Here is a 27633-nt window from a genome sequence, read left to right on the forward strand (position 1 = left end):
TTAAAAAAAAAAAAAAAAATGGAGTAGTCCGAAGGAAAGTCAAAAGAGAGTGACAGGATGAACTCAAAAGGGGAAATAATTTTTATTTTTTTAGAAATAAGTGTTGTGGGTATTTTTTTTTATTAAGATTTTATGTATTCATTTGAGAGAGAGAACATGAGTAGGGGGAAGGGCAGAGAGAGAGAGGGAGCAGCAGACTCCCTCCTGAACAGGGAGCCTGATGCGGGGCTCCATCCTCGGACCCTGGGATCATGATCCGAGCTAAAGGCAGATGCCCAGCTGACTGAGCTACCCAGGTGCCCCGGGGAAAGAATTTTTTAAATTAGAGTAAAAGGCCACTAGTGCCAGGAAATCAAAAAGCTAAGGACTGAAAATTGTTTCTCAGATTTAACCTCAAGGGTGTGGTTTACCTGGGGAAAAGAAAGGTGACAGTGGTTTGGGGCGGTGGTATTAAAAACCCTGTTATGCATGTTCACTAATGAGGAAATAGAAACAGTAAATGAGGACAACTCTTCAGTTTGTTTTTGAAAGTCCCGTGAGAGAGAGGATGGTAGCTGGACTGGAGGTAATGACCAAGGGATGAGTATTGTGTCTTATATTTTTAATGGAAATATTTTGAACATGTTTGGTGCTTATTGTAGGACATCAGTAGAGAGGAAGAGGATAAAGGTATAGATGAGAGAGATGACATAGTGAAGTTTATAAGTTATTTGCCTTGGGCAGGAGGATTTTATATGCGACAGGAAGAAGATGATGTAACGATGGTGGTTTTGCAGACATGTTTTGCTGGTTTGTGCTAGAAAATCGAGGGAATTTTTATCTTAAGATTTAAAAAAATAACTAAAATAGTATATGCTTATTTAAAATTATAGTTGACCTATGAATAATGTAGGGGTTAGAAGTGGCAGTGTGGTTGAGAATTTTCCTATAACTTTTGACTTCCCAAAAACTTAATAGTTTATTGTTGACTAGAAGCTGGACTAATAACATAAGCAGTCAACACAAATTTTGTGTGTTGTATGTATTATATAGTGTTTTCTTAAACTAGAGAAAAAATATTAAGAAAATCATAAGAAAGAGAAAATACATTTATAATATTGTACTGTATTTATAAAAAAAAAATCCTTGTATAAGTGGACCTGTGCTGTTCAAGGGTTGGCTGTATTACTATTAACTAAAGTCCATAGTTCACATTAGAATCCAGTCCCTGTATTATATATTTTATGGGTTTTGACAGGCACAGAATGACATGTACCTACCATTATGGTATCCTACAAAAAAATTTCACTGCCCTTAAAATCCCTTCTTCCTTTTCATCCCTTTCTTCCTTCCTCTCCCTGAATTCCTAGCAATCACTGATCTTTTTACTGTCTCCATAATTTTTCCTTTTCCAGAATGTCATATAGTTGGAATCATATATAGTATTTTCAGATTGGTTCCTTTATTTAGTGATATTCTTTTAAGGTTCCTCTGTTTCTTTTCTTGGCTTGATACTTTATTTTTATTGCTGAATAATAATATTCCTCTGCATGGCTATATCATAATTTATCCATTCACCTATTGAAAGACACCTTGGTTGCTTCCAATTGCTAGAAACATTATGTGAAGGTTTTTTTTTTTTAAGATTTTTTTTTAATCCATTCATGAGAGACACAGAGATGGAGACAGAGATATAGACAGAGGGAGAAGCAGGCTCCTCATAGGGAGCCCGATGCAGAACTCGATCCCTGGACCCGGATCACACCCTGAGCCAAAGGCAGATGCTCAACCGCTGAGCCACTCAGGCGTCCACCTGAAGGTTTTTGTATGGACTTAAGTTGTCAGTTCTTTTGAATAAGTACCAGGGGTTGCTGGATCATATGGTAAGAATATGTTTAGCTTTGTAAAAAATTGCCAAACTGTCTTCTAGTGTGGCTGTACCATTTTGCATTCCAACGAGCAATGAAGAGAGTTCCTGTTTTTCCACATCCTCACCAGCTTTTGGTATTGTCAGTGTTTTGTGTTTTCACTTTTTTTTTTTAAGATTTTATTTATTTATTCATGAGAGACACAGAGAGAGGCAGAGACACAGGCAGAGGGAGGGAGAAGCAGGCTCCATGCAGGGAGCCTGACATGGGACTTGAGCCTGGATCTCCAGGATCACACCCTGGGCTCCTGAAGGTGGCGCTAAACTGCTGAGCCCCCCGGGCTGCCCGTGTTTTCACATTCTGATAGTATAGTGATATCTTATATGAATTTGCAATTCCCTAATGGCATATGGTGTTAAGCATCTTTTCATATGCTTATTTGTGATCTGTATGTCTTTATGAGGTATCTGTTCAGATTGTCCATTTTCTTTTTTTTAAGTAAGTGCTACACCCAACATGTTGCTTAAACTCAGGACTCTGAGATCAAGAGTCACATGCTCAACCAACTGAGCCAGCCAGGCACCCCCAATTGCCCATTTTTAAATTGGGTTTATTTTTATTTTCTTCTTTAGTTTCAAGTTTTGGTATATTTTGGATAACAGTCCTTTTTCACACATTTGTTTTGTGAATATTTCTCCCAGTCTATAGTTTGTCTTTTCATTCTTTTAACAATGACTTTTGCAGAGCAGAAATTTTTAATTTTAGTTAAGTCTAGCTTACCAGTTTTTTCTTTCATGGATTGCACTTTTGGTGGTGGATCTGAGAAATTGCCAAACCTAAAGTCACTTAGATTTTCTCTATAATGCCTTTTAGTGGTTTTATAGTTTTGTGTTTTCCATTTAGCTCTATCATTCATTTTGAGTTAATTTTTGTGATAGGTGTGAGGTCTGTGTCTAGATTCACTTTTTTGCATGTAGTGTCCATTTTTTCCAGCATCATTTTTAGAAAAGACAGTCCTCCACTGTTTTGCCTTTGCTCCTTCAACAAAGATCAGTTTGATTATGTTTGTGTGGGCTATTTCTGGGCTTTCTGTTCTGCTCCATTGATCTATTTGTCTATCCTTTTGCCTGTACCATACTGTCTTGATTACTGTAGCTTTTTTTTTTTTTAAGATTTTATTTATTCATAAGAGAGAGAGAGGCAGAGACATAGGCAGAGGGAGAAGCAGGCTTCCCTGCGGGGAGCCCGATGTGGAACTCTTATCTCAGAACCCCAGGATCATACCCTGAGCCAAAGACAGAAGCTCAACCACTGAGCCACACAGGTGCCCCAATTATGGAAGCTTTATAGTGAGTCTTAAGGTTGAGTAGTGTTAGCCATCTGACTTTGTTCTCTTTGAAATACGTGTTGGCTATTCTGGCTCTTTTGCCTTTTCATATAAACTTTAGAATCATTTTGTCAATACTCACAAAATAACTGGCTAAAGGTATGTTTTGTTTTTTAAATGGTAGTACATTTTTTTTCTCAATGGGGAGGTATGAAAAAAATGTGAGACATAGAAGGACTGAAAAATGTCAGGTGGGCTTGGCCTTCATTACAGTCATACACAGAAGAATTCCCTTCGGAAGGAATCCAGAAACTAGTTGAACAATTCCTATACATTGAGTGAGTGAGGGGAAAAAAACCCTCATTGATATGGATAGGAGAGACTGAGACATATTCTTTCTATAAACCCCAGCCCCGGCACAGAAATCTGTAATTTAAGAGGGAACTCACAACTCCCACCTTCTCCCTGAGGAGTAAAGAGTTTGCACCCAATATCTAGTGTCTCAACATTTGAGATTTCCATCTGAGGGATAGACCCCCCAAATACCTAGCACTGAAAGCCTGTGCAGCTTGTGTCTGCAAACCCAAAAACTATAGCAAACAAACAGTTTCTGAGTCTTCTGAGAAATCTGCCATGGCCAGCTACTCCCTTCCCAGCTCAGTGCAGAGGCAGAAGACAGAAATGTCCATCTCCTGGTCTTTACTTGAAAGAGGACTGTTTGTATATTTGAAGAGTTGCTGCCTGAGAGTCAGGCTTCTGATTTGGCACACACCTAGGGACTGACCACAATCTTCCATGGAGGCCTGGGAGGCTGGCAGGTGCCATCTTCACGTTCTCCCTCTGGCCCACTGCATGTCATCAGTGTCTCCTTAGAATGATTTTGTACAGCCGTCTGGTGCCCTGGCTTCTGTGGCTGCAGCCTGGGGGTGCACCCCTTGATTGCTTGGCTCTGGTAGCCAGCAGGGCTTGTGTTTGTGAATCCCACAAGACTATAGCCCTGCGGGCTCAGTGCAGAGGGAGCTGACTAAAAAGCCCAGCTCTTAGTCTCCCTGAAAGTGATCTACTTTCATACTTCAAAAGGCTGCTGCTTGAAAGTCCAGCTTCTAGTTAGCCTTCATTGAAATGCTGACTAAGATCCTCCCCTGTGGGACATTGACAGGTCTTTTCACATCTGTAACTATTGGGAACCACTAAGAATAAAGAAGGCTTGGACAATCACAAAGATTTAATAAACAGCTAAGAGCTAGGGCCTGCCTGAGCAGTAAGGTTCATCTCCTACAGGAGACTACTCTGTCAAGACTGGGAGAGGTGGATGTTTTAGCATGCACAGAAACCAACAGAGTCAAGGAAAATGAAGAAACAGAGGATATTTTCTGAACAAAAGAACAAGATAAAAACTCAAGAAATGGAGATAAGTGATTTATCTAATAAAGAATTAAAAATAATTGTCATAAAAGATGGTCACTGAGGTCAGAAATCCTTTAGAATTAAAGGAATGATAAAGAATTTTCCAGACAAGGAAGAATTGAAGGAGTTCATCACCACTAGACCAGCCTTATAAGAAATGCTAAAGGGACTTTTTCAAGCTGAAACTAAAGGATCATAATGACTAATAGGAAAACATACGAATGTATAAGTCTCACTACTAAAGGTAAATATATACTTAAGTCCAGAATATTCTAATCTTGTGGTGGGTAAATCACTTCTATAAATCTAGTATGAAGGTTAAGAAAGAAAAGTAGTAAAAAAATAACAAGCTACAATACTTTCTTAGTGGATATACAGAATAAAAATATGTGAATTCAGTAAAGTTGCAGGATACAAAATGGACATACAAAAATCCGCATTTCTATGCACTGATGAACTATCAGAAAATAGGAATTTTAAAAATCCCATTTATCATTGTATCAAAAAGAATAAAATACTTGGCAGTAAATTTAATCAGGGATGTGAAACTGAAAACTGTGAGACATTGATGAAAGAAATTGAAGAAGATATGGGGCACCTGCAGTTGAGCATCTGCCTTTGGCTCGAGTCATGATCCCAGGGTCCTGGGATCAAGTACCCCATCAGGCTCCCTACAGGGAGCCTGCTTTTCCCTGTCTCTGCCCCTCTCTCTGTGTCTCTCATGAATAAATAAATTAAAAAAAAAAAAGAAGACACAAATAAGTGGAAAGATATTCAGTTCTCATGGATTGGAAGCATTAATATTGTTAAAATGTGCATACAGCCAAGGTGATCTATAGAGTCAACGCAGTCTGTATTAAAATTCCAGTGGTATTTTTCACAGAAATAGAAAAAACAATCCTAAAATTTGGGGTATCCAAAATACCCCAAGTAGTCTTAAGGAGTTTTGACAAAGAACAAAACTAGAAACATCACACTTCTGAATTTCAAACTATAGTACAAAGTTACAGTAATCAAAACAGTATGGTATTGGGGGTTAAAACAGACACAAAGATCAATGGAACAGAGTAGAGATCCCTGAAATAAGCCCATGTATATATATGGCCAATTAATTTACGACAAAGGAGCCAAGAATATACAATAAAGAAAGGATAGTCTCTTCAGTAAATGGTGATGGGAAAACTGGACCCATCTTACATCAGAAAAACGAACTCATAAATGATTATAGACTTGAAGAAAGCATAGAGGATAAGCAACCTGATACTAGATTTGACAATGATTCTTTTTAGTTTGATATTAAAAGCAAAGATGACAAAAGCAAAAATAAAAAGTGGAATTACATCAGACTAAAAAAAAAATTTTTTTTTTTTAAAGATTTATTTATTTAGCAAGAGAGAGCATGCACACGAATGGGAGAACGGACCGGGCTGGTGTATGTGTGTGAAGAGAGATTCCTAAGCAGACTCCATGCAGAGCCCAATTCAGGGCTCAATCTCATGACACTAAGACCATGACCTGAGCCAAAACCAATAGTCTGACTCTTAACTGACTGAGCCACTCAAGCGCCCCAAACTAAAAAGCTTCTGCATGGCAAAGGGAGTCATCAATAAAATGAAAGACAGCCTACTAAATGGGAGAAAATACTTACAAATCATATAACTGATAAGTGGTTAATATCTAAAATACATAAACAATTCAAGCAAGTCAATAGGAAAAAAGCTAATTAGAAATGAGTAGGGGAACTGAAAAAACATTTTTCCAAAGAAGACATACAGGTGGCCAACATGGGTATTGAAGGATGCCCAGCATTATTAATCATCAGGGAAATGCAAATCAAAAGCAAAATGAAGTAACACTTCACACCTGTTAAAATGACTGTTATAAAAATGATAGGAAATACCAAATGTTGGTGAGGATGTAGAGAAAAGGGAGCCCTTGTGCACTGTTGGTGGAAATGTAAATTGGTACAGACTGGGGAAAACAGGAGCAACATTCCTCAAGAAATTAAAAATAAGAGATAACTGTATCCCTATGTTCATTGCAGCATTATGTGCAATAGCCATTACATGGAAACAGCTAAGTGTCCATCAGCAGATAAATGAATAAATAAAATATGATAAATGTATGTAACACCCACACATGCACACACAAGGATATTATTCAGTTATAAAAATAAATGAAATCCTGCCATTTGTGACAGTGTGGACCTTGAGGGTTTTATGCTACGTGAAATGAGACAGAGGAAGACAAAATACTATGTGATCTCAAATGTATGGAATCTAAAAAATCTGAACTCAGAACAACAGATTAGTGTTGCCTGAGGCAGAGATAGGGGTAGGGGTGGGTGGGGTGGAGGTTGTGAAGGTGGTTAAAAGGTAGAGTAGTCCCCCACCTTATCTGCAAGGGGTAAGTTCCAAGACCCCCAGTGGATTCCTGAAATCATGGATAGTGTAGTATCCTATATGTACTATATTACATACCTGTGATAAAATTTTCCCTATATTACATACCTGTGATAAAGTTTAATTTATCAGTTAGGCAAAGTAGGAGATTAACAATAATTGACAAAGAACAGTTATAACAATATACTGTAATAGATGTTAATGTGAATGGTCCTGCCTATCTTACTGTACTATATCCCCCCCCTTTTTAAGATTTTATTTATTTTTTTGAGAGAGTACAAGTAGCAAGAGTGGCAGGGAGAGGGAGAACCAGGCTCCCCGCTGAGCAGAGAGCCAGATTCCGGGCTGGATCCCAGGACCCTGATCATGACCTGAGCCAGACAAGGCAGATTTCTTAACTGGCTGAGCTACCCAGGCACCCCTCCCCTTTTTATTCTTGTGATGATGAGATGATAAAGTGCTTACGTGATGAGAGGAAGTGAAATGCATGACACTGGCATTGTGCTGTAGCCTTAGGCTTTTTATTGACTTTCTGGTGGTATGGCAGGAGGAGGACTATCTGCTCCTGGGTGGTAGTTTACCATAGGTAACTGAAACTAGTTAAGGGCGGACATGGGGAATCTCCTACACAAACTTCCATTTATAAGATAAAAAAGTTCTGAGGATGTAATGTACTGCATGGTGACTATAGTTAATACTATATTTTATGTTGGAAATTACTAAGTATGATCTTAAATAAAACTAATCATTAGATGAGAATAGACTGAGCTGTGAGGGGTAAGGTGGTAGAATGGAAAACATTTGGGAGACAATAATTGGAATTTGTAGAAAAGAGAAATAGTAAGAGTATCAGGAGCTGTAAACATTGTTCTTCCCTTTAATAATAGCACTTTTGTATTGTGGCTAAAGTAAATCAATTTTGGCCATTTGTTAGGTTAATTAAAGTGATGTTCTTACTGTGTCATTTTTTTCTTTCCTTTTTTTTTGCCCACCCCCACTCGTTTTTTTCTTTTATGCTAAAATGAGTTATGAGACTTTTATGTGTCCTTAAAGTGTCCTTTAATTTTTTTATTCTGTAATTTTGAGGGTCTTTTAGCACACATAGAAGCATTTGCACACATGCAGAAACCCATTTTTACTCAATATTTACTCAGTACCTTCTTTCACTGTGATACTGCTCTTGAAACTATCCTATGTTCTAAACATCAGGTCAGGCTTGATCTCATTCTTTGAGGAGCTTACAGTGGGAATTTCAGGGATTGTTGTGTATACTGTTGGCAACCTAACACAAGGAGAATTTTACTCTAGGCTCTGGGAAGAATTTTCATCCTTACCGAAAAACAAACAATGAGAAAGTCTTTTACTATTGCCCTTTCGTTTCTGTTTTGGATACTGGTGTGAGAAATGATATCTGAAACTGAAACTTGTGACTAAGAGGCTGTAATAAGCCTTTGCACCAAAGCCAGTATGTGGTAGATGAAGGAACAGCAGAAGAGTTTGGTCATTCCAGAGACACTTCAAACATAAACTTACCATACGACCCAGCAGTCCTACACCTTAAAGCAATTTCATCCTAAGTTATATCAGAAGAGAGAGATTTAGAACACTATCTCTTGTCTTGACTATCACCAAAGGCTGTGTGTGTTTTAACTTTAAAATTTAATTATTTACATGCCTCATTTTGATGGTGCCAGTATATGAGAATCTGAAATCAAAGATAGTAATTCAGTAATTTATTTTCTCTTAGTAGATTCACAGCTATAATTCTTTAAACATTTTCTGTGGTGGTTTTATAATGTGACTCAATTTTTTTAGACTTCATGCAGCTTCTCAAAATACGTATTACATAAAGCAATAAATTCACTTTAGTAATTTCATTCATGATAGAAGACCATGCCTATTTCCTCTGTAAAGCATTTGTTGCTGCCTTAGAGTGACTTTGAGCCAGATGAACCCTTGGTTTTGGCCTATTTCTTTTGTATGTTGGCTCAGAGTGGTAGTTTCTAGAAACCTAAGTTTCTAAGGTATCTTCTAGAGCAGTCTGTGAAGCAAAACTTTTCACTGACCACTGTTGAAGATAGCCATATGCTTCAACTCTGTCATAAACTGGCAGATTTGGCATCAGTTCCCTACTCACGATTTGATGAATTAGATTTTAAAAATTTTACTTTTAGCAATAATTCTTTAGCCTGCTAAAAAGGCCTTATAATTTTCCAGCCAAGAAAGCTATGTGGATAAATCTGCTTTTATTCACAAAGTGTGGCTTTATTAATGGAGTGATGCCTTCTGGGAAGTGTTAAACCATTTCCTGAAATGAATTATAACTTTTGATTACAAAGAATATATGGAGTGTTATACTTGAAAAAATATCTTTCCTCTTAATTCAGGCATGCTTAAATTCATAGAAATTATTAGAATTAAGCTTCTTAAGGAACTTGCTGGCGTGATTCTAAAATTTTATCATAACGTTTACATGTTTAATAAATAAGTTACAAGTAATTGCCAAATAGCTTATTTACCAGAAAAAGAAACCTCTCCTTATTGCATTTATGTAATTTCTCTCCCTCCTTCCTTTAGTTGACATACAATACTTTGTTTCAGGTGTACAACATAGTGATTTAGCAATTATATCCATTATAAAATGCTCACCACAATAATTGTAGTTACCATCTGTCACCATATAAAAGTACTACAATATTATTGACTACATTCCTTATGCTGTACTTTTCATCCTTGTGATCTACTTATTTTATAACTGAAAGTTTGTATCTCTTATTAATCTCCTTTGCCTATTTTGCTCCCTCCTGTGTGGTAGCCACCAGTTTGTTCTATTTATGAATCTGGCTTTTTGTTTGTTTATACATTTGTTTTTTTAAGTAGGCTCCACAACCAGTCTGGAGCCCAGTGTGAGGCTTGAGCTCAAAATCCTGAGATCAAGACCTTAGCTGAGATCAAGAGTCGACTGAGCCCCCTAGGCACTCTTTTTCTTTTGTTTTTTAGATTCCACATATAAATGAAATACAGTATTTGTCTTTCTCTGTCTGACCTATTTCACTTAGCATAATACCTTCTAGGTCCATACATGTTGTTACAAACTGGCAAGATTCCATTCTTTTTAGTGACTAATATTTCATTACACACACACACACACACACACACACACACACTACCCATCTTCTTTATCCATTCATACCTATCGATGGGCATTTAAGTTGCTTCCACATCTTGGGTTTTGTAAATAATACTACATAGACATAGAGGTGCATATATCTTTTCAAATTAGTGTTTTTGTTTTCTTCAGGTAAATACGCAGAAGTGGAATTACTGGGTCATATGGTATTTCTATTTTTAATTTTTTGAGGAATCTTTATTCTGTTTTCCGTAATTGCCACACCCATTTACATTCCCACTAACAGTATACAGGGGTTTCTTTTTCTCCACATCCTTGCCAACACTTATTATTTCTTGTCTTTTTTTTTTTTTTTTTTAAGATTTTACTTTTAAGTAAAATGCTCCATGCTCTGTACTGAGCATGGAGCTTGAACTCATAACCTTAAGATCAAGAATTGCATGCTCTACTGACTGAGCTAGCCAGGCACCCCATTTCTTGTCTTTTTGATACTACCTATAGCTATTCTGATTAGTGTGAAGTGATCTCATTGTGGTTTTAATTTGCATTTCCCTGATTAGTAATATTGAGCCTCTTTTCATATCAAGACAAGCCGATGCTTGTCTTTGAAAAAAATATCTATTCAGATTTTCTCCCCATTTTTTAATCAGGTTATTTGGGTTTTTTTTGGCATTGATTTGTGTGAGTTCTTTATATATTTTGAGTATTAACCCTTATTGGATATATCATTTATACATATCTTCTCTCATTCAGTAGATTGCCTTTTTGTTTCATTGATGGTTTCCTTTGCTGTGCAAAAGCTTTTTAGTTTAGTCCCTATAGTTAATTATTTTTTTTTAAAGATTTTATTTATTCATGAGGGGGAGAGAGAGAGAGAGGGGGGGCAGAGACATAGGCAAAGGGAGAAGCAGACTCCATGCAGGGAGCCTGATGTGGGACTTGATCCCAGGACTCCAAGATCACGCCCTGGGCCAAAGGCAGGCGCTAAACCGCTGAGCCACCCAAGGATCCCCAGTTCAAATAGTTTATTTTTGCTTTTGTTTCCTTTGCCTAAGGAGACAGATCCAGAAAAATAGTGCTTAAGGCTGATAACCCAGAGTTTACTGCCTATGTGTGTATGTGTGTATTTAGGAGTTCTGTGTTTTAAAGTCTTACATTTAGATCTTTAATCTGTTTTGAGTTTATTTTTGTGTATGGTGCAAAAAAGTGGGCTTTCCCTCCCCTTTTTTTACTGTTAAAAAGAATAAGGATAAATCATATAGTTTGTCTTTTATTGCTATCTTTGGAAGTCATTTTTTATTTTACTTTTTAAAGATTTTATTTACTTGAAAGAGAGAGTGAGTGAGAGTGAGCTAGAGAGCACAAGCAGAGGGAGCAGCAGAGGTCAAGGGTAGCAGGAAGCCTGATTCGAGACTTGATCCCAGGACTCTGGGATCATGACCTGAGCGGAAGGCAGATGCTCAACCAACTGAGCTACCCCGGCATCCCTGGAAGTCATTAAAAAAAATAATAAAGTTAAAGTATAACTTAATGTTTACCTTGGATGTTCTATTTGACCTGGTCCTTGAACTAACTTTTTTTTTTTAATTTTTATTTATTTATGATAGTCACAGAGAGAGAAAAAGAGAGAGGCAGAGACATAGGCAGAGGGAGAAGCAGGCTCCATGCACCGGGAGCCCGATGTGGGATTCGATCCTGGGTCTCCAGGATCGCGCCCTGGGCCAAAGGCAGGCGCCAAACCGCTGCGCCACCCAGGGATCCCCTTGAACTAACTTTTTCATATGTCATCTGCTAGTAACTGAAAATAAATAATTTAATATCCTTGTGAAATGGAAATCCTAAGTATTCTGTTTTAACACTAGTGAATTGAAATGAAATAATGCTAGCTTCTTTGTAGATGAATTCTAAGAGTTTTTAGGGTTAATCAGGATTCTCTTGTACTATTTTGTGTAAATATTTGGTTATGTCATCAAAAATCTGTTTCTGTTAAACAAGACCATCATAATTGTTACTCAGTATTAAGTACCAATTATATGCAAGAAACTAAAGGAGATATGGCAAGATCTCTAACTTCAAAAGCTTATAATCAAATTGAATATTAAAGTACATATCACTATTATCTGGTGCGTGTTAAGTGGCAAATGAACACATAGTATACACAGTGGTGCTCCAAGTTTTAATGATGAATTGGTTATAAAAGGTTTCACAAGGGACATAGGATGTGAGTCAGGCCTTTAAGAGGCTATTCTAGGTATAAGGGCCAACAGTGGATGCTCCCTGTGTTTGGTAACTTTTTTTTGTTTTAGGTTTTTTTTTTGTTGTTTGTTTTGTTTTGTTTTAGGTTTTTATGTATTTATTTGAAAGAGAAAGAAGAGAGGGACAAGCAGGGGCGAGGGACCGAGAAAGGGAGAAGTATACTCTTCGCTGAGCAGGAAGCCTGATGCAGGACTCAATCCCAGGACCCTGGGATCATGACCCAAGCCAAAGGCAGATGCTTAACTGACTGAGCCACCCAGGTGCCCATATGTGGTAACTTTTTAATACAAGAATTTAAATAAGGAGTTTAATATTGAAGGGACTCCAATGACAAGCTAAAGAGTTTGCAGTTGGGAAGTAGAAAATAGTTTTGAGCAATGGGTGGTGATAAATAAAGGATTTTGAAAAATTTAATTGTTCAGTTAGTTTGATTTCTGAAATGAGGTGCCATATACTAGTAGTGTTAAATATTTATTCATCTTTCGTAATTATAGATTAGATCATGCTTATGTCCCATGCATAGATTAGAAAATTGGGATATCTTAAATTTATTTATTTATAAATTTATTTATTTATGATAGTCACAGAGAGAGAGAGAGAGAGAGAGAGAGGCGCAGAGACAGAGGCAGAGGGAGAAGCAGGCTCCATGCACCGGGAGCCCGATGTGGGATTCAATCCCGGGTCTCCAGGATCGCGCCCTGGGCCAAAGGCAGGCGCCAAACCGCTGCGCCACCCAGGGATCCCGAAAATTGGGATATCTTAAATTAGTATCTTATACTTACGTCCTTTTCTCAGCTGAACACGATTTTTGACTTTCTGCAGATTTCTAACCTGGCAAGTACTGTATGTTTTTCTATTACATGCAAGTATATATGGATAATGAAGGCTGTATGTGATTACTCTACCTAATGTTTCGTGAGTTTAAGTGCAATGGAGAAAGTTAATGACCAGCATTATAAAAATAACCTCCATCTGTTAGAGTGAGCACATATGAAAAATATGAAGAGTAATAGATAAGGTAGTACAGTTTTCGAAATCTTATAAATGAAACTATTACACTAGTGATAGTTTATGAAAATTTAGGAGTTAGCTGAATACTCAAAATTGTCTGGATAGGTTAAGATACATCTTTTTCCTGTCCTCAAATTTATAAGGCAATGGAAGAAAGAATAGGCTGACAGTTTCTCATACATGGACACATACATCGGTTCAGATAGGACTACCTAAAACATTTTATTTCCCTTTTCTTACTAATACTATTTGAAGGACTTTTAGTAAACAACAAAGATAATTGAAGGGTATTAGATACAGTTACAAAGCTTTAGTCTAGGACTGCTTAGTACCACTAGGGTTTTGGGAAGTCTTTTATAGAAGTCTGTGTCATCAGTAACTTGTTTTCGATTATGTTGTTGATGTCTGTGCTTGATAAATGGTGGGGATGGAGGGAGATGGTAGTAAGTAGCTTCCGTCCAAAGTTAAGAGATTTCAGGGGATCCCTGGGTGGCGCAGCAGTTTGGTGCCTGCCTTTGGCCCAGGGCGCGATCCTGGAAACCCGGGATCAAGTCCCACGTCAGGCTCCCGGTGCATGGAGCCTGCTTCTCCCTCTGCCTGTGTCTTTGCCTCTCTCTCTCTCTCTCTGTGACTATCATAAATTAAAAAAAAAAGAGAGAGATTTCAGTTGTCCTCAGTTTATTTAACTAGGCTTAACCCCACTGTATCTTTCTGTTGGCCAGTGATGAAAAAGGGAGCAAATAGCTTTCTTGTGGGTCATATGTACAGTACTAGAAAACAGATTTTATTTATGTATATATGTATGTAAATAGGCTCCCTGCCCAATGTGGAGGCCAATACAGGGCTTGAACTCATGACCCTGAAATCAACAGTTGGTTGCTTAACCAACTGAGCCACCCAGGTGCCCCAAGGACAGCATTTTATATTAAAGGCTTGTGTGTTCCCTTAGCTGCCATGGTCTGGTGCTTACTGAGCTTATGTTACCAGATGAATAACTAGCCCAGATGGTTAAACTGTTGGAGAATATAAAACCAAAACCCATTTCAGGAAACTATCCACTTTGTTCATTTTGGATAGGATCCATTCTAATTAGTGGTAACTTTCTGAATTTGTTTTAAAATTTAATTTTTAACTGTATGATTTCTTGATTTTTACCTAGGTTACAAAATATCCTCCTGTGCTTGAGATCCACAGACTACATGTCCTACAAGAACAAATCAATGATTTTTCATCTCGTGAAGATACATTAGAAACATAAATATGGTGCCAAAAGATCTCCTTACTTTTCTCTGACTACGGTTTATTTGGACATACTTTTGTATTGAAGAGAGGTATACAGACTGAGGCTACTCGTCCAGAGACGCTGTCGTGTAGGATCATGGACCATCCTAGTAGGGAGAAGGATGAAAGACAACGGACAACTAAACCTATGGCACAAAGGAGTACACACTGTTCCCGACCGTCTGGCTCCTCAACATCCTCTGGGGTTCTTATGGTGGGACCCAACTTCAGAGTTGGCAAGAAGATAGGGTGTGGGAACTTCGGAGAGCTCAGATTAGGTAAGAACTTGATTATATCAGCAGCTTCCTCCACCACCACCACCACCACCACCAGCAACAGCTATAATTAGCTTTGGTGTGTTTTAAGACAAGCAGTTATAATTTCATGAGAAATTCTTTTAAGGAGGGCCTGTCATTATAAAAACTAAAGAATTTGTGAAGGAGACTAAAGTCATTATCAGTTATAATTGTATCCTGGGTTCACCTCTGTTTGTGATAGACTTGTAAATTTACCACCAATTCTGAGATTTTATGATGTAGAGAGATCTGCATACAGATATCAATAAAATGAAAATTTTGATTTAATTGGTCTAAAAGGTACAGCCTTAAATTCTTTTTAACAAACTTTAGGTGACCTAGATGTTGTTGATCCTTGAACCATACTCTGAGAAGGGAGTAAGGCCTTACACTCTACCCCTGATAGGGGGTAAATCCTTACGGAATAATGCCTAGATTTAGTCTGTAAGGATATATATCCTGTTTAGAGAGGCTTTCTAGCTGATAATATGTTTGCATTTCTTCCTGGAAATACCAACATCAGGATTGAGCTAGAACTCCAGGGAGAAATTATGCAATTTTATTTCCCAACCAAGGAAATGGATTTTTAAATTTCAAGTATGAATCTATGACTATGATGATGAAAATTACAAAACCAACCAGTTTGAAGATGTGAAATGGGGAAGAAGATACAATAGGTATTTATAAATTTTTTTAATGCTCTTCCCTGGGTGAATTGGGAAGAGAAAATGAAAGATCTTACAAGTATATGAAGTTGGACAGCCCCATGGAGAATGTAAAGAGGTTCCCTTTTAGGCTAAAGTGTTTGCCCTTTCTCCATAGCTGTTATGGGTATGGGTTATTATGAAGACCCGTTGTAAGAGACTCTGGCCCCTGGGGAAATAGGAGCGTGTGAGGTAAGATGATTATTGTTTGTCACTTCTGCTACTTCTGATCTGCAAAAAAAGAAGGAAAAAATGTTGTCTCCGATCCCCCATAGAGATATTCAGGGAAGCATCACTACACTGGTGAGAGATCATTGGGTGCACAATTGAATTTAAGGATGCTGAGTATGAATTTATTTTTGCTGGTAGAAGGCCAGCAGCCTGAAATTTTAAGACCTGGCTAGTGTAATGGAAGGCTTTTTATATTTAGTGATATTCGAGTTAGCAAATCTAGCAGATGCTACTGAGAATAGGAGAAAAGATGTGTAATTTCACACTGCTTGAGTTCCTAGCAACTACTGAGTTGTTTTAGCAGCTAGTTTTGTGAATATTCATTTATATAATGGAGTGACTTTGCTCTAACATCACAGTAGTAACTTGAATTAAATAGATTATGACATAAACATCCACAGAATTACTACTGAGAGGCAGTTTGATGCATATAAATTCTTGCTTTCTCAGAACATCATAAAAGTGCTTGATTTCTCTAATGGTGAGAAAAAACTTAAGTGAAAACTGGAAATGTCTTAATTACTTAAGTCTGGCTTCATATTACATGATCTTTAGGTTTACGTAGGAATAGAAAAACTCACTGAGTTAAAAGGATAAATTTGTAGCCCATATGTATTTCAGAGTAGTAGAGTGTTGTATTTTATTTCCTCATATGAATTTAGGATAATTTGGTAGTTTTCATTTTGGCTTGCCTTGCGGTCAGTAGAAAGACTTGTCTTTCTTCTGAAGTGGTTTTAGTCTTGTGTGCTTATCAGGTTTCCTTGTCATGACATTAGGAATACTTCTTAGCAACAGAAACCAGAAAGGTACTTCCACAATCATTTGACATACATAGGGCATGCTATATAGTCCATTCCACTGCTCTTTAGCTGTGATATTGATAAGTAGGAGATTATGTGGACAACAGAAGATATAAATTAGGAAATTCCAAACTCAAAGCAGGTGCAGATGGGGGGCTTCACCAAGGCTACCACCTATAAGGCGATACTTTCTTCTGCAAATTCATTTCTTTAGCCACATTCTTTTATGGACCCTCAAACAGCCAAATGCATTTCTACTTCAGAACTTTTACACTTAAAGTTCCTTCTACTATAGAATTCTTCCAAAGTTTGCATAAGTGGTTGCTTCTCATCCTTCAGGCTTTATCCTTTGTTACCTTCTCAGAGAAACCTTCGGTAATTTCTCCCCCACCTCTATTTAAAATGGCACATTTCTCCCCTAGCTGTATTCTACCTCATCAAACATTTATTTTTTTTCATCACATTGATCACCACCTGAAATGATTTATTTGTATTTGTTTACCTGTTAATTATCCCTGCTTACTTGAATATAACCCCAATGGAAGGTGGGGATTCTATGTGTTATTTACTGTTGTTAATCTGTGCGATGGATGGATAGATGGCCAGATGAATTAGGAAGAATGAAAAACCCATGGCCTCCTTCAGGCTCCTGGCATCTGAGGGTGGTGGGAGGTAGTGGCCTTAGTACCACTGGATTTAGGTAGAGCTCTGGATTCCAGATAGAGAAACAAAGAAAATAGCACAATGATTAGTACATTTTAGTCTCTACAAACCTGTTTTCTACCCCATCATCCATTTAACAGATATTTCTTCAGTAATTACTATCTTACTAAACTTTGGAAAAGATAGAATAAACATGATGTAGTTTCTGTCCTTAAGAATCTCAGTCTCAAAAAAAAAAATAAAAAAAGAATCTCAATCTCACAGTGTAGTGACAGAAGAAAACAAATTATAATATGAATTGGTAGGTATTAGATTATATAAAAACTGTATTGGCAGAGGTTAATGAAGATTTCAAGAAGGAAGTATTATTTGAGAGTAGGACAGGACTTCCACTGGTTGGCCCAAGGAAAAAGGGCTCTCCAGCAGTAGTAGTGCAAAACATTATCGGAGTAGCTGCTAGTTACACATGACTGCATTAACAGACGTGAAGTGAAAGAAAAGTAATAGTTGAGCCTATTAAGTAGGTTAGGACCAGATTGTGAAGTGTCTGGATGGTATTAAAGCATTTGCACTTCATCCTATAGGCAGTGGAGTAGAATCATCAAGGGTTTTACAACAGAAAGAATGACATGATCTGGTTTGTATTCTAGATAGATAATTCAGATAGTTGTAAGATTAGATCAGATGGGAAAGAAATTGACATTCTTGTGGATTTTGCTCTAATTGTAGAATTTGTCACATTGTATTATCTTCCTCCATCTCTCTGCCTCAAGATTAGCTTGATTGGTAGTACTTTGCTTCATTAATCTTTATATTCTCGGCTCCTTTTACTGGGTATGGCATATAATGTGTACTTTAGAAATGTTAATGGATACTTAAGAAATGTTTGTTTGGCTTTGTACTCTAAATCAGAAATGGGTAGGCCTGCCTTAGCTCTTAGCTCTGAAAATGGCAGTGAGATGAAGAGGAAGGGATGAATTAGAAATTTCAGCAGTAGATTGTAGGCAGGATTTGAACCACCAGGTATTTGAGGGGAAGCTTTCAAAGATGAAATGAGTTTGCCAGCTTAGACCCAGTGAATGAGGAAACTTTTAATGGAATTAGGAAATATAGGACTAAAGTAGGTGATAGGAGGGCAGGTAGGTGAATATATTGAATTCGAGGGGTGTGTAGCACATAAACAAAAATGTGAGTCGGAGACTAAGAAAAGTTTAGGCTTCGTATAGGAATTAGGAAATCATCATCATGTAGGTGTTTGTGGACACGCAGTCCCAGAGGACGAGATGATACTTTACGGAGTTTGTATGAGTGGGAGAAAGATGCATTTAAGGGATGCTGGAAGAGGAAGAGCTTGAAGAGGAAAGAGGTTAAAAAGTCAGAAGAGTCTTTTAAATTTTACTTTAGAAGTTTCTTCAGGAGCGCCTGGCTGGCTTAGTCAGCAGAACATGCGATTCTTGATCTTGAGGTTGTGAGTTCGAGCCCCATGTTGGGTTTAGAGATTATTTAAAAATAAAATCTTAAAAAAAAAAAGTTTCTCCAAAGATAACCACTATTTTTATGTGATTAATTTTTTAGAATGTATATCAGGACATATTTGGAAATGTAATCAAATTGTACTATAAGCCTACTTTTATCACTTATTATAGCACAGACTTCTCAATTTAAATATAGGTAATTCTTTTTTTTTAAGAGATTGAGAGTGTGCACATGCGTGAGATAGGGGAGTAGGGACAGAGAAGGAATCTTAAGCAGGTTCCATACTCAGTGTGAAAGCCCTATATTGGTTCCATTTCTCGACTCGGAGATCATGACCTGAGCTGAAATCAAGAGTCAGATGCTTAACTGACTGAGCCATCCAGGCGCCCCTAGATCATTCAGTTTTAATGTCTGTAGTTATTCTGTAATTTATTTAGCCAATTTATATATGTATATAAATTGTTTTTTCATATTATAAATAACACTATATTGAGCATCCTTATAGATGCTTATAATACATCCTTGTAGTACAAACTTGGGTGATTATTTTCTTAGGATAAATCCTGAAAATATACACTCTGAGTCAAAGGAAATACATATCTGTGATTTTGTTGCATATTGTAAGTTAGCCCCCTAGAAAGATGATTTCTCTTTACTTTCTGCCTGTGTTTGCATAGGTGGTTCTTTCCCTACCCTTTCAAAAGCCTTGAACATTATTTAGAATCTTTTGATCTATGCCAGTCTGATACGGGGGAAATGGTGTCTCATTAAATGTGTATAAGTTCACATAAAATGTCTTTATACATTGATTTATATTTCTTCTTTTAAGAGTTGCTTCTTTGTGGTCTTTCCCTGTTTCTCAGTGGGAAGATTATTTCTGTGGAGTCTTCCCTGTGTATATTGCCTCAGTAGATAAGGGATTTTTGAGGATTTGAGAAAGGAAGATTGATGAAGGATGATTGTGAATAAAAGGTAGAAAGACATGATAGAGTGGAAATAGATGTGCAGATTGCCTTTTATTAATTGAGAAACACGGGGGCTATTTTGAGGGTTTTTTTTAAATTTTGAGTATTCTGCTGAATCAGGCCTAGAAAGACCATGTAAACATCAAGATGTGAATGATTTGGGCAGCCCAGGTGGCTCAGTGGTTTAGCACCACCTTCAGCCCTGGGCCGGATCCTGGAGACCCAGGATCAAGTCCCACATCAGGCTCCCCGCATGGAGCCTGCTTCTCCCTTTGCTTGTGTCTCTGCCCCCTCTCTTTCTCTGTCTGTCATAAATAAATAAATAAATAAATAAATAAATAAATAAATAAATAAATAAATAAATAAATAAAATCTTTAAAAAAAAAGATGTAAATGATTCTATTCCTCCAGAGTTAAGAAAATATTGTCTACATTTATTATAGTCTAAAAATAATGGCTTGTTTTTCTTCTTAGTTGGAAGAATAAATATATAATATTTCTTTCACATCCTAATAGGTATGTACCTATGTTAATGGGAGACCCCTTAGACTAGACAGTCTTGCATATAATTTTAATAATCTTCATAAATAAAATAATCTTCATATTATCCTTATGAAATAGGACATTGTTAGAGAGAATCTTTTTACTTGCAAATAAGGAAATGGAGGCACGAAGAATTCATTTTTTTGCTTTTTCTCATCTTTTGTATCTGACGAAATGTGTAACAGTACATTAACACAGGAGGATGTTTTTGATGAAGGTAAATTGGCCAAGGGTAGCAGCTTGTCCTTTGACACCCTCCTCCTTGGCTTCTAAAATAAGATACTTATTTCTGTGACTAAAATAAGGTGTACATGACAAAATCTCTGCATATTGTTCTTTCCTTACCTGAATGACCTATCACTAATGAATTTAAACTGGAATTTGTAACTTCAGCTTTTACCAGTCAGTTCTATGTTTGGCAGTTGTGATCATTAACAGTTTACAGATGCGTATTTTCTAAAACCCTTGATTCCATTTTGTATCCCACTAGGTCTTAAGAGTCCTTATTTCTTAGGATAGGAAAGTAAGAGTTAGGAGTTAGGCTCTCACCTATATACTGAGTTTTCAGTAAGATTTTGTTTAAAAGATACCATTCTGCTGAGTTAAGTTTTTTTTTTTTAAGATTTTATTTGAGAGAGAGGAAGCACGCACACAAGAGGGTGAGGAGGGGCAGAGGGAGAGGAAGAAAGAGTCTTAAGCAGACTTTGCACTCAGCATAGAGTCCCACTTGAGGCTCGATTCCATGACCTCAAGATCATGACCTGCGTGGAAACCGAGAGTTGTATGCTCAATCAACTGCACTACACAGATGCCCCTCTGTTGTATTAAAAATTTTTCAAAATCATTCATCTGAAAGAATATAAGCTTAAGATAAAATTTAAGAGTATTCTCTAGTTGAAAGTGAAGGCATTAAAAAATCAAGTGTTACTTTTTTATTCATAGTAACATTTTGAACATGTAGAACTAAGTTTGTATCAGCCAAAAACCATGCCAACTAATGAAACAAAAACTGATGTATTATGCTTTTACAACATTGTTAAGGTTTTCCTATACATTGGTTAATTTGTAGGGTCTTTGGACAGAACAAACAAGTTTAGAAGTCATGTCATTACTCTCTTTTCTCAAGTGACTAAAAGTCAGAGTCCTGGAGTCATATTGCCTTTCCAAGTTGTTTTTGTTTTACCCTCTTTAATATGAGATTAATAATAATATCTACTTTACAGATTTGTTTTGAAGCTATAACTCAGATAATGTATATAATCACCTAATACAGTGTTGATACATAGTGAGCACTTATATAATACAGATATTGTTTAAAACTTTTGTTTTAATTTTTTCTAACCTTGTTTGAAGAAGTTTTTTGTTGTTGTTGTTTTTTAAGATTTTGTTTTTTCATGAGAGACAGAGAGAGGCAGAGGGAGAAGCAGGCTCCACGCAGGGAGCCCGATGTGGGACTTGATCCCAGGACCCCGGGATCACGCCCTGAGCCAAAGGCAAATGCTCAACCACTGAGCCACTCAGGTGCCCCTGAAGAAGATTTTTAAAATTTTACTAAAAAGCAAAAGAATAGGATGGTGATTATCCACAATATACTATTAACCTAGATTTACCAGCAGTTAATCTCTACACCCAATTTGTCCCATACGCTCTATATCTTTGGAGATGTGTGTACATTTGTGTGGGAGTGTGCAAATGTCTGTCTGCGTTTGCACCATTTAAAAGTAAGTTGTAGGGGATCCCTGGGTGGCTCAGCGGTTTGGCGCCTGCCTTTGGCCCAAGGCGCGATCCTGGAGTCCTGGGATCAAGTCCCGCGTTGGGCTCCTGGCATGGAGCCTGCTTCTCCCTTTGCCTGTGTCTCTGCCTGTCTCTCTCTCTCCATGTCTATCATAAGTAAGTAAGTAAGTAAGTAAGTAAGTAAATAAATAAATAAATCTTTAAAAAAATAAAAAGTAAGCTGTAGATCTGACAAAATACTTTCCTCCCTCAGTTAGAGATGCATACTTCACAGGTGTGCAACAGTTATATCCTTTGTTTTGCGTCCACAGTATGTGTAGAGGGGTTTAATTTAAAATTATGATTCCAGGGCAGCCCAGGTGGCTCAGCGGTTTAGCACCGCCTTCGGCCCAGGGCGTGATCCTGGAGACCCGGAATTGAGTCCCACGTTGGGCTCCTGCATGGAGCCTGCCTCTCCCTCTGCCTGTGTCTGTGCCTCTCTCTCTGTGTGTCTCTCATGGATAAATAAATAAAATCTTAAAAAAAATAAAATTATGATTCCAGAAATAAGTCATTTTAATTTTCTTGAAAAAACTACAAATAAGTATAAAATTCTTGTTCTTAGTAGTATTGTAGTTTAAATTTCTTTTGGAATTATAACCTTTCTTAATTATTTCTTTTGAGTATGGTTCTAACTCAGAGTTTATTGAGATTAAACAGCTTTAACAGATCTTGAGGAAGAAGTTTTTTTTTTGTCAGCATAATCCATCAAAAAACGGTAGGAGTCAAGCACTTCAACTACATTCGCTGACACACAGTCTGCATCACGTTAATAAGGCAAATTTAGAAGTGCCACAGAGAGGATTCTTGCAGTATTATGCATCTTGGCTAGTTTATCAGGAGAATTTAATGGTGAAGTTTCCAGGAATTCTAAAACCAATCTGGAATTGTGTGGGCAGGACTGTGAAGCAAAGATGACTTTGATTTGATTATGAAGAGAGTTCAGAATCAATATTTACATAATGTCATCATGCATCTTAAGGAGAAAACTATCTGAACTTTTCCAAAAAGGTAAAGCTTTTATCAAAGGAAGTGGAACTTACTGCCAGCCATAGTGGACCCTCTGAGCAGATCATGCTAGATTAATCCAGTTTTTTCCTGAGTTCAGTTACTAGTGCAAGAGGATGCAATGGATGTATATTTTTTATAATCTATTTTTTAATTTGAATTTATTTTTAAAGTAATCTCTATACCTAATTTGAGGCTCAAACTCAAAACCCTGAGATCAAGAGTTGCATATTCTACTAACTGAGCCAGCCAGACACCCCTATTACAGTCTAATTTTGATGAAAACAACCATATGGCATAGGTTGTAAAGTTCTAATCTCTACAAGCAATCATTTCAACTCTTTTAACAATGTCCTCTAGGGATCCCTGGGTGGCGCAGCGGTTTGGCGCCTGCCTTTGGCTCAGGGCGCGATCCTGGAGACCCGGGATCGAATCCCATATCGGGCTCCCGGTGCATGGAGCCTGCTTCTCCCTCTGCCTATGTCTCTGCCTCTCTCTCTCTCTCTCTCTATCTCTCTCTCTCTCTCTGTGACTATCATAAATAAATAAAAATTTAAAAAAAAATCTTCCATTTAAAAAAAAATGTCCTCTAGATATCTACCTCTTTTTTTCCTAAGTGTTATTAAATATTGTTTTTTATTTTTCTTGTATACACCATACCAATCACTACCCACATTCTCCCAATATACTTATTATACTTATTTAAACTATACGTTTTTCTACATTTATAGTCTTATGACTGTGAAAATATTGTTCACAACTGAGCTTTGAGAGCACTGTTGTTATATTTTCTTTCATGTACAACCCCATCTCCCTTCCCTCAGAATTAAGATCCCTGGGTGGCTTAGTGGTTTAGCACCTGCCTTCGGCCCAGGGCTTGATCCTAGAGTCCCGGGATCAAGTCCCACATTGGGCTCCCTGCATGGAACCTGCTTCTCCCTCTGCCTGTGTCTCTGCCTTTCTCTCTCCCTGTGTCTCTCATCAATAAATAAATAAAATCTTAAAAAAAAGGAAAGTTAAGAATTAATGCAAGATATGTAGATAACTAAGAAAATTCTTTACAAATCAAGTATCAGTAATTCTTAATTCTTTTTTTTTATTTATTCATGAGAGACAGAGAGAGAGAGAGAGAGAGAGAGAGGCAGAGACACAGGCAGAGGGAGAAGCAGGCTCCATGCAGGGAGCCCAATGTGGGACTTGATTCCGGGACTCCAGGATCACGCCCTGGGCCAAAGGTAAGTGCTAAACCGCTGAGCCACCCAGGGATCCTCATCTTCTCAAGTTTCCAACAGAATTGTAAGCTTTCTATCAATTTTCTTAGGCAGTCTTAGCATTTAGATTTTCCCTCTGTGGTATAGGTCTGCTTTCTCAGGTCTTGTCTGTTCTCTACTTCTGAATGTTGACATCTTGAGTCTGCTCTTTTCTCATTTCCTTTATTTGTCTTTTTGTTTTGTTTTGTTTTTGGTCATTTCAGTGGGGTTTTGGAGAGAAATAAAGATAAATGCGTCTCTTTTATCTGCCGTGTTAAGCCAGATACCTCAATGCATTATACCTTTTTATTCAACGAAGCATTTATATGACAGACTTTTGAGATATTCTAGAAACATATAGGAATATGAGCTAGCTGATGAGATAGTAAGTTAGATTAGTAGTTGTTTTAACTATCATCAACAAAGAGCATTAGTTAGCAGATTACTGCCATCACTAATGGTATATAAAGTCCAGAACAACAAAAGTAATAGTTAAGTTTTAGGCCTGTAAGGAACCTTGGCATTGGAAAGAGATTAGAGACTAAATGACTTGGTTAAGCTAAAATAAACTAGTTCGCCACAGAGTTGAAATCAGAGTCCAGATCTAGGACATCCCAAATAGATTAATTTTGTTTTTGTAAACTTACCACTTGTCATTTAAGTGTGTGGTTGAAATACCACATGATGATAAATTAAAAGGGCACTAGAATATCTCATTCCAAAAATGGTAGTCGTTGGCATTTAGTACAATTGCCTATTGTTAGGAAAAGAAATATAAAGTATAAAATGATAGCCAATAATCCTTTCTTTAAGTAACATTATTTAATTTTTATAGTGGACCATTCCCAACTTTAATCTATAGGAATTATCTGGGAGGTAAGAAGGGAAGGAAAGCATTGGCTAATTATTATTTTTTATTTATTTTTAATTTTGCAAAGCATGTATTTTCGAATTTAGAATAAAATCAAAGTGGAGGAGGATATTATAAACACTGTACCTTATTCTGCCCTGAGATTTTTATTTTAATAAGGTACATTGGGGGATGTGAGGCTAAAGATGTCAGCAGGCCTTTCTTGATGAGGTATGGGCCATGATGTAGATTATGGACTTTATCCTATTGATGGCAAAAAAACTGGGAAGGCATTACATGTCATCTTTTCCCCCACTGGAGAGCACAAATTAATAAGAACTTCTGATCTCATTCCCTCTTCCCACAAAAAATTGTAATTTTTCTTAAAAACTTGGAAGGTGGGATCCCTGGGTGGCGCAGCGGTTTGGCGCCTGCCTTTGGCCCAGGGCGCGATCCTGGAGACCCGGGATCGAATCCCACGTCGGGCTCCCGGTGCATGGAGCCTGCTTCTCCCTCTGCCTGTGTCTCTGCCTCTCTCTCTCACTGTGTGCCTATCATAAATAAATAATAAAAAAAAAAACTTGCGAGGTATTCAGTTTTTTATGTATATTTTTCTAAGATTTTATTTATTTATTTGAGAGAGCATGCATGTGAGGGGAGGGAGAGGGACAAGCAGACTCTGCTGAGCATGGAGCCCAACACAGGTGTGACCCCATGACCCCAAGATCATGACTTGAGCCAAAATCAAGAGTTGGATGCTTAACCAACTGAGCGAGCCATCCAGGCACCCCTGATTTTTTTTTTTTTTCTGTATTGTAAAAAAACACAGAACAAGCTTTATCTAGTGGTACTGGTATGTAAGGAATAATACTGGGGAGTTTCTCCAGTTTGGATGGTTTTGCTTCAACAATAAATGCTTTGTGATTTTAAGTAATTTTGTGTTTCTATGATTAAAGGGCTCTTCTAGGTAGTTTAGGCTAATGTTTGTGCCATGAAACTAAACGTTAACATGGCTTTTTGAGGTTGTATTGCTACTTTTTAATTTATCTTTATTTTGTAAGCTATTTCAGAGATTTCATTAAACTAAATAATAATTAGATGGTTTGGATTTGATCATCCAGAAAGTGCAACTCATGAAGCTAGCTTTGTATTGTTTTTGTTGGTTTGTTTTGGTAGAATTGTAACATCACAGAGAAGTAAAGCACGTCTTTGTTTTGTCATGTGTATATGTAATGTACATAAATTTTTTATACTCACAAATACATATATATGCAGTTAACATTAAACAAAGTTGGATATGCTTTGGGATTCTGCTTTTTTATTTACTAAATTGCTAATATGATTTTCATGATTACAAGTTTAATGGCTATATTCTTTTTCATCAAGTGGATTACCACAACTGTTACCATATAATTGGGCTTCTCATTACTTGTAGATTTTTATTATTATAAGTAAATAATACAATAAACATTTTCATAAAGATAATTATCAGAAATATAACATCATCCTCATAGCTTATTGGAGAAAATTAATTTTGTTTTATATATTTTGGGCAGGAAATTTATATATCAGTGATACAAGTGTAGTTTTCTACAAATACTCTAATATATCTATATTTTCAGAATATTTGATTATTTTTTCACAAAAATTTATATAGAGTATAAGTTAACATTAAGGTAAATTATAATTGTAAACTATATTTGCTGAAATTTTTAGCCATGCTACAGTAAAACTGCATATGGTATCATTTTTTGTAACAAGTTCTGGCTCTGTGGAACACCAAAGCTGATGACTAGCAAATAAACCAAAACAACAGTAAAAATTTTTAAATGTCTTAGCAGCCAAAATAGATATCTTAGGGACCTATGTACCCAAAAGTTTCTGTATTTTATTTATTTTTTATTTTTTTAAACATTTTATTTATTTATTCATGAGAGAGAGGGAGAGAGAGGCAGAAGGAGAAGCAGGCTCCATGCAGGGAGCCTAACGTGGGACTCGATCCTGGGTCTCCAGGATCACGCCCTGGGCCGAAAGCGGCACTAAACCGCTGGGCCACCAGGGTTGCCCAAGTTTCTGTATTTTAGAACTAAAGTCTTTTCCTTAAAGCCTCTGTCTTCATATTTTATATGGATTTATAACACACTTGCATTTTTCTTAGTCTCCCATATAAGAAACTCAGGAGAGGGTGTTGGTAAATCAAGAAGTAATCGCTAGCGGACAGATAGCAAGGGAGGGGACAGAGTATGCAAAGCAGAGCCGTCTAGGCAAAATAGTCTTATATACTCCATTAATCTTTAAGGGTGTCACTCAAGTGATGTAATATAATTATTATTCATCTTGACTAGAGTCATTTTTTAAAACTTTGGATATTCTTAAAGTTTTTAGGGGTCTGTGAGTGGCTCAGTTGGTTAAG

At 37.1% G+C, this 27633-nt stretch overlaps 1 protein-coding gene across 8 annotated transcripts in view; it reads left to right on the top strand.

Annotated features, from left to right (window-relative positions):
• The window catches only part of CSNK1G1 (casein kinase 1 gamma 1), a 170499-nt gene that overhangs the window by 46451 nt on the left and 96415 nt on the right, over window positions 1–27633 (top strand). For 7 of the 8 annotated variants that reach the window (XR_008663732.1, XM_055319826.1, XM_055319832.1 and 4 more), the window contains one exon: window positions 14540–14939. Coding sequence is in view for 7 of the 8 variants with exons in the window: in XM_055319826.1 (XP_055175801.1) it covers window positions 14759–14939 (181 nt within the window). In the remaining variant the exon portion in view is untranslated. Of the gene's footprint in view, window positions 1–12454; window positions 12630–14539; window positions 14940–27633 lie in introns of all 8 variants that reach the window. The other variant, XM_055319827.1, reaches the window with a different exon arrangement.

This window comes from Nyctereutes procyonoides, unplaced genomic scaffold (genome assembly GCF_905146905.1).
Source record: "Nyctereutes procyonoides isolate TBG_1078 unplaced genomic scaffold, NYPRO_anot_genome, whole genome shotgun sequence".
In the NCBI taxonomy this organism is placed as follows: domain Eukaryota; kingdom Metazoa; phylum Chordata; class Mammalia; order Carnivora; family Canidae; genus Nyctereutes; species Nyctereutes procyonoides.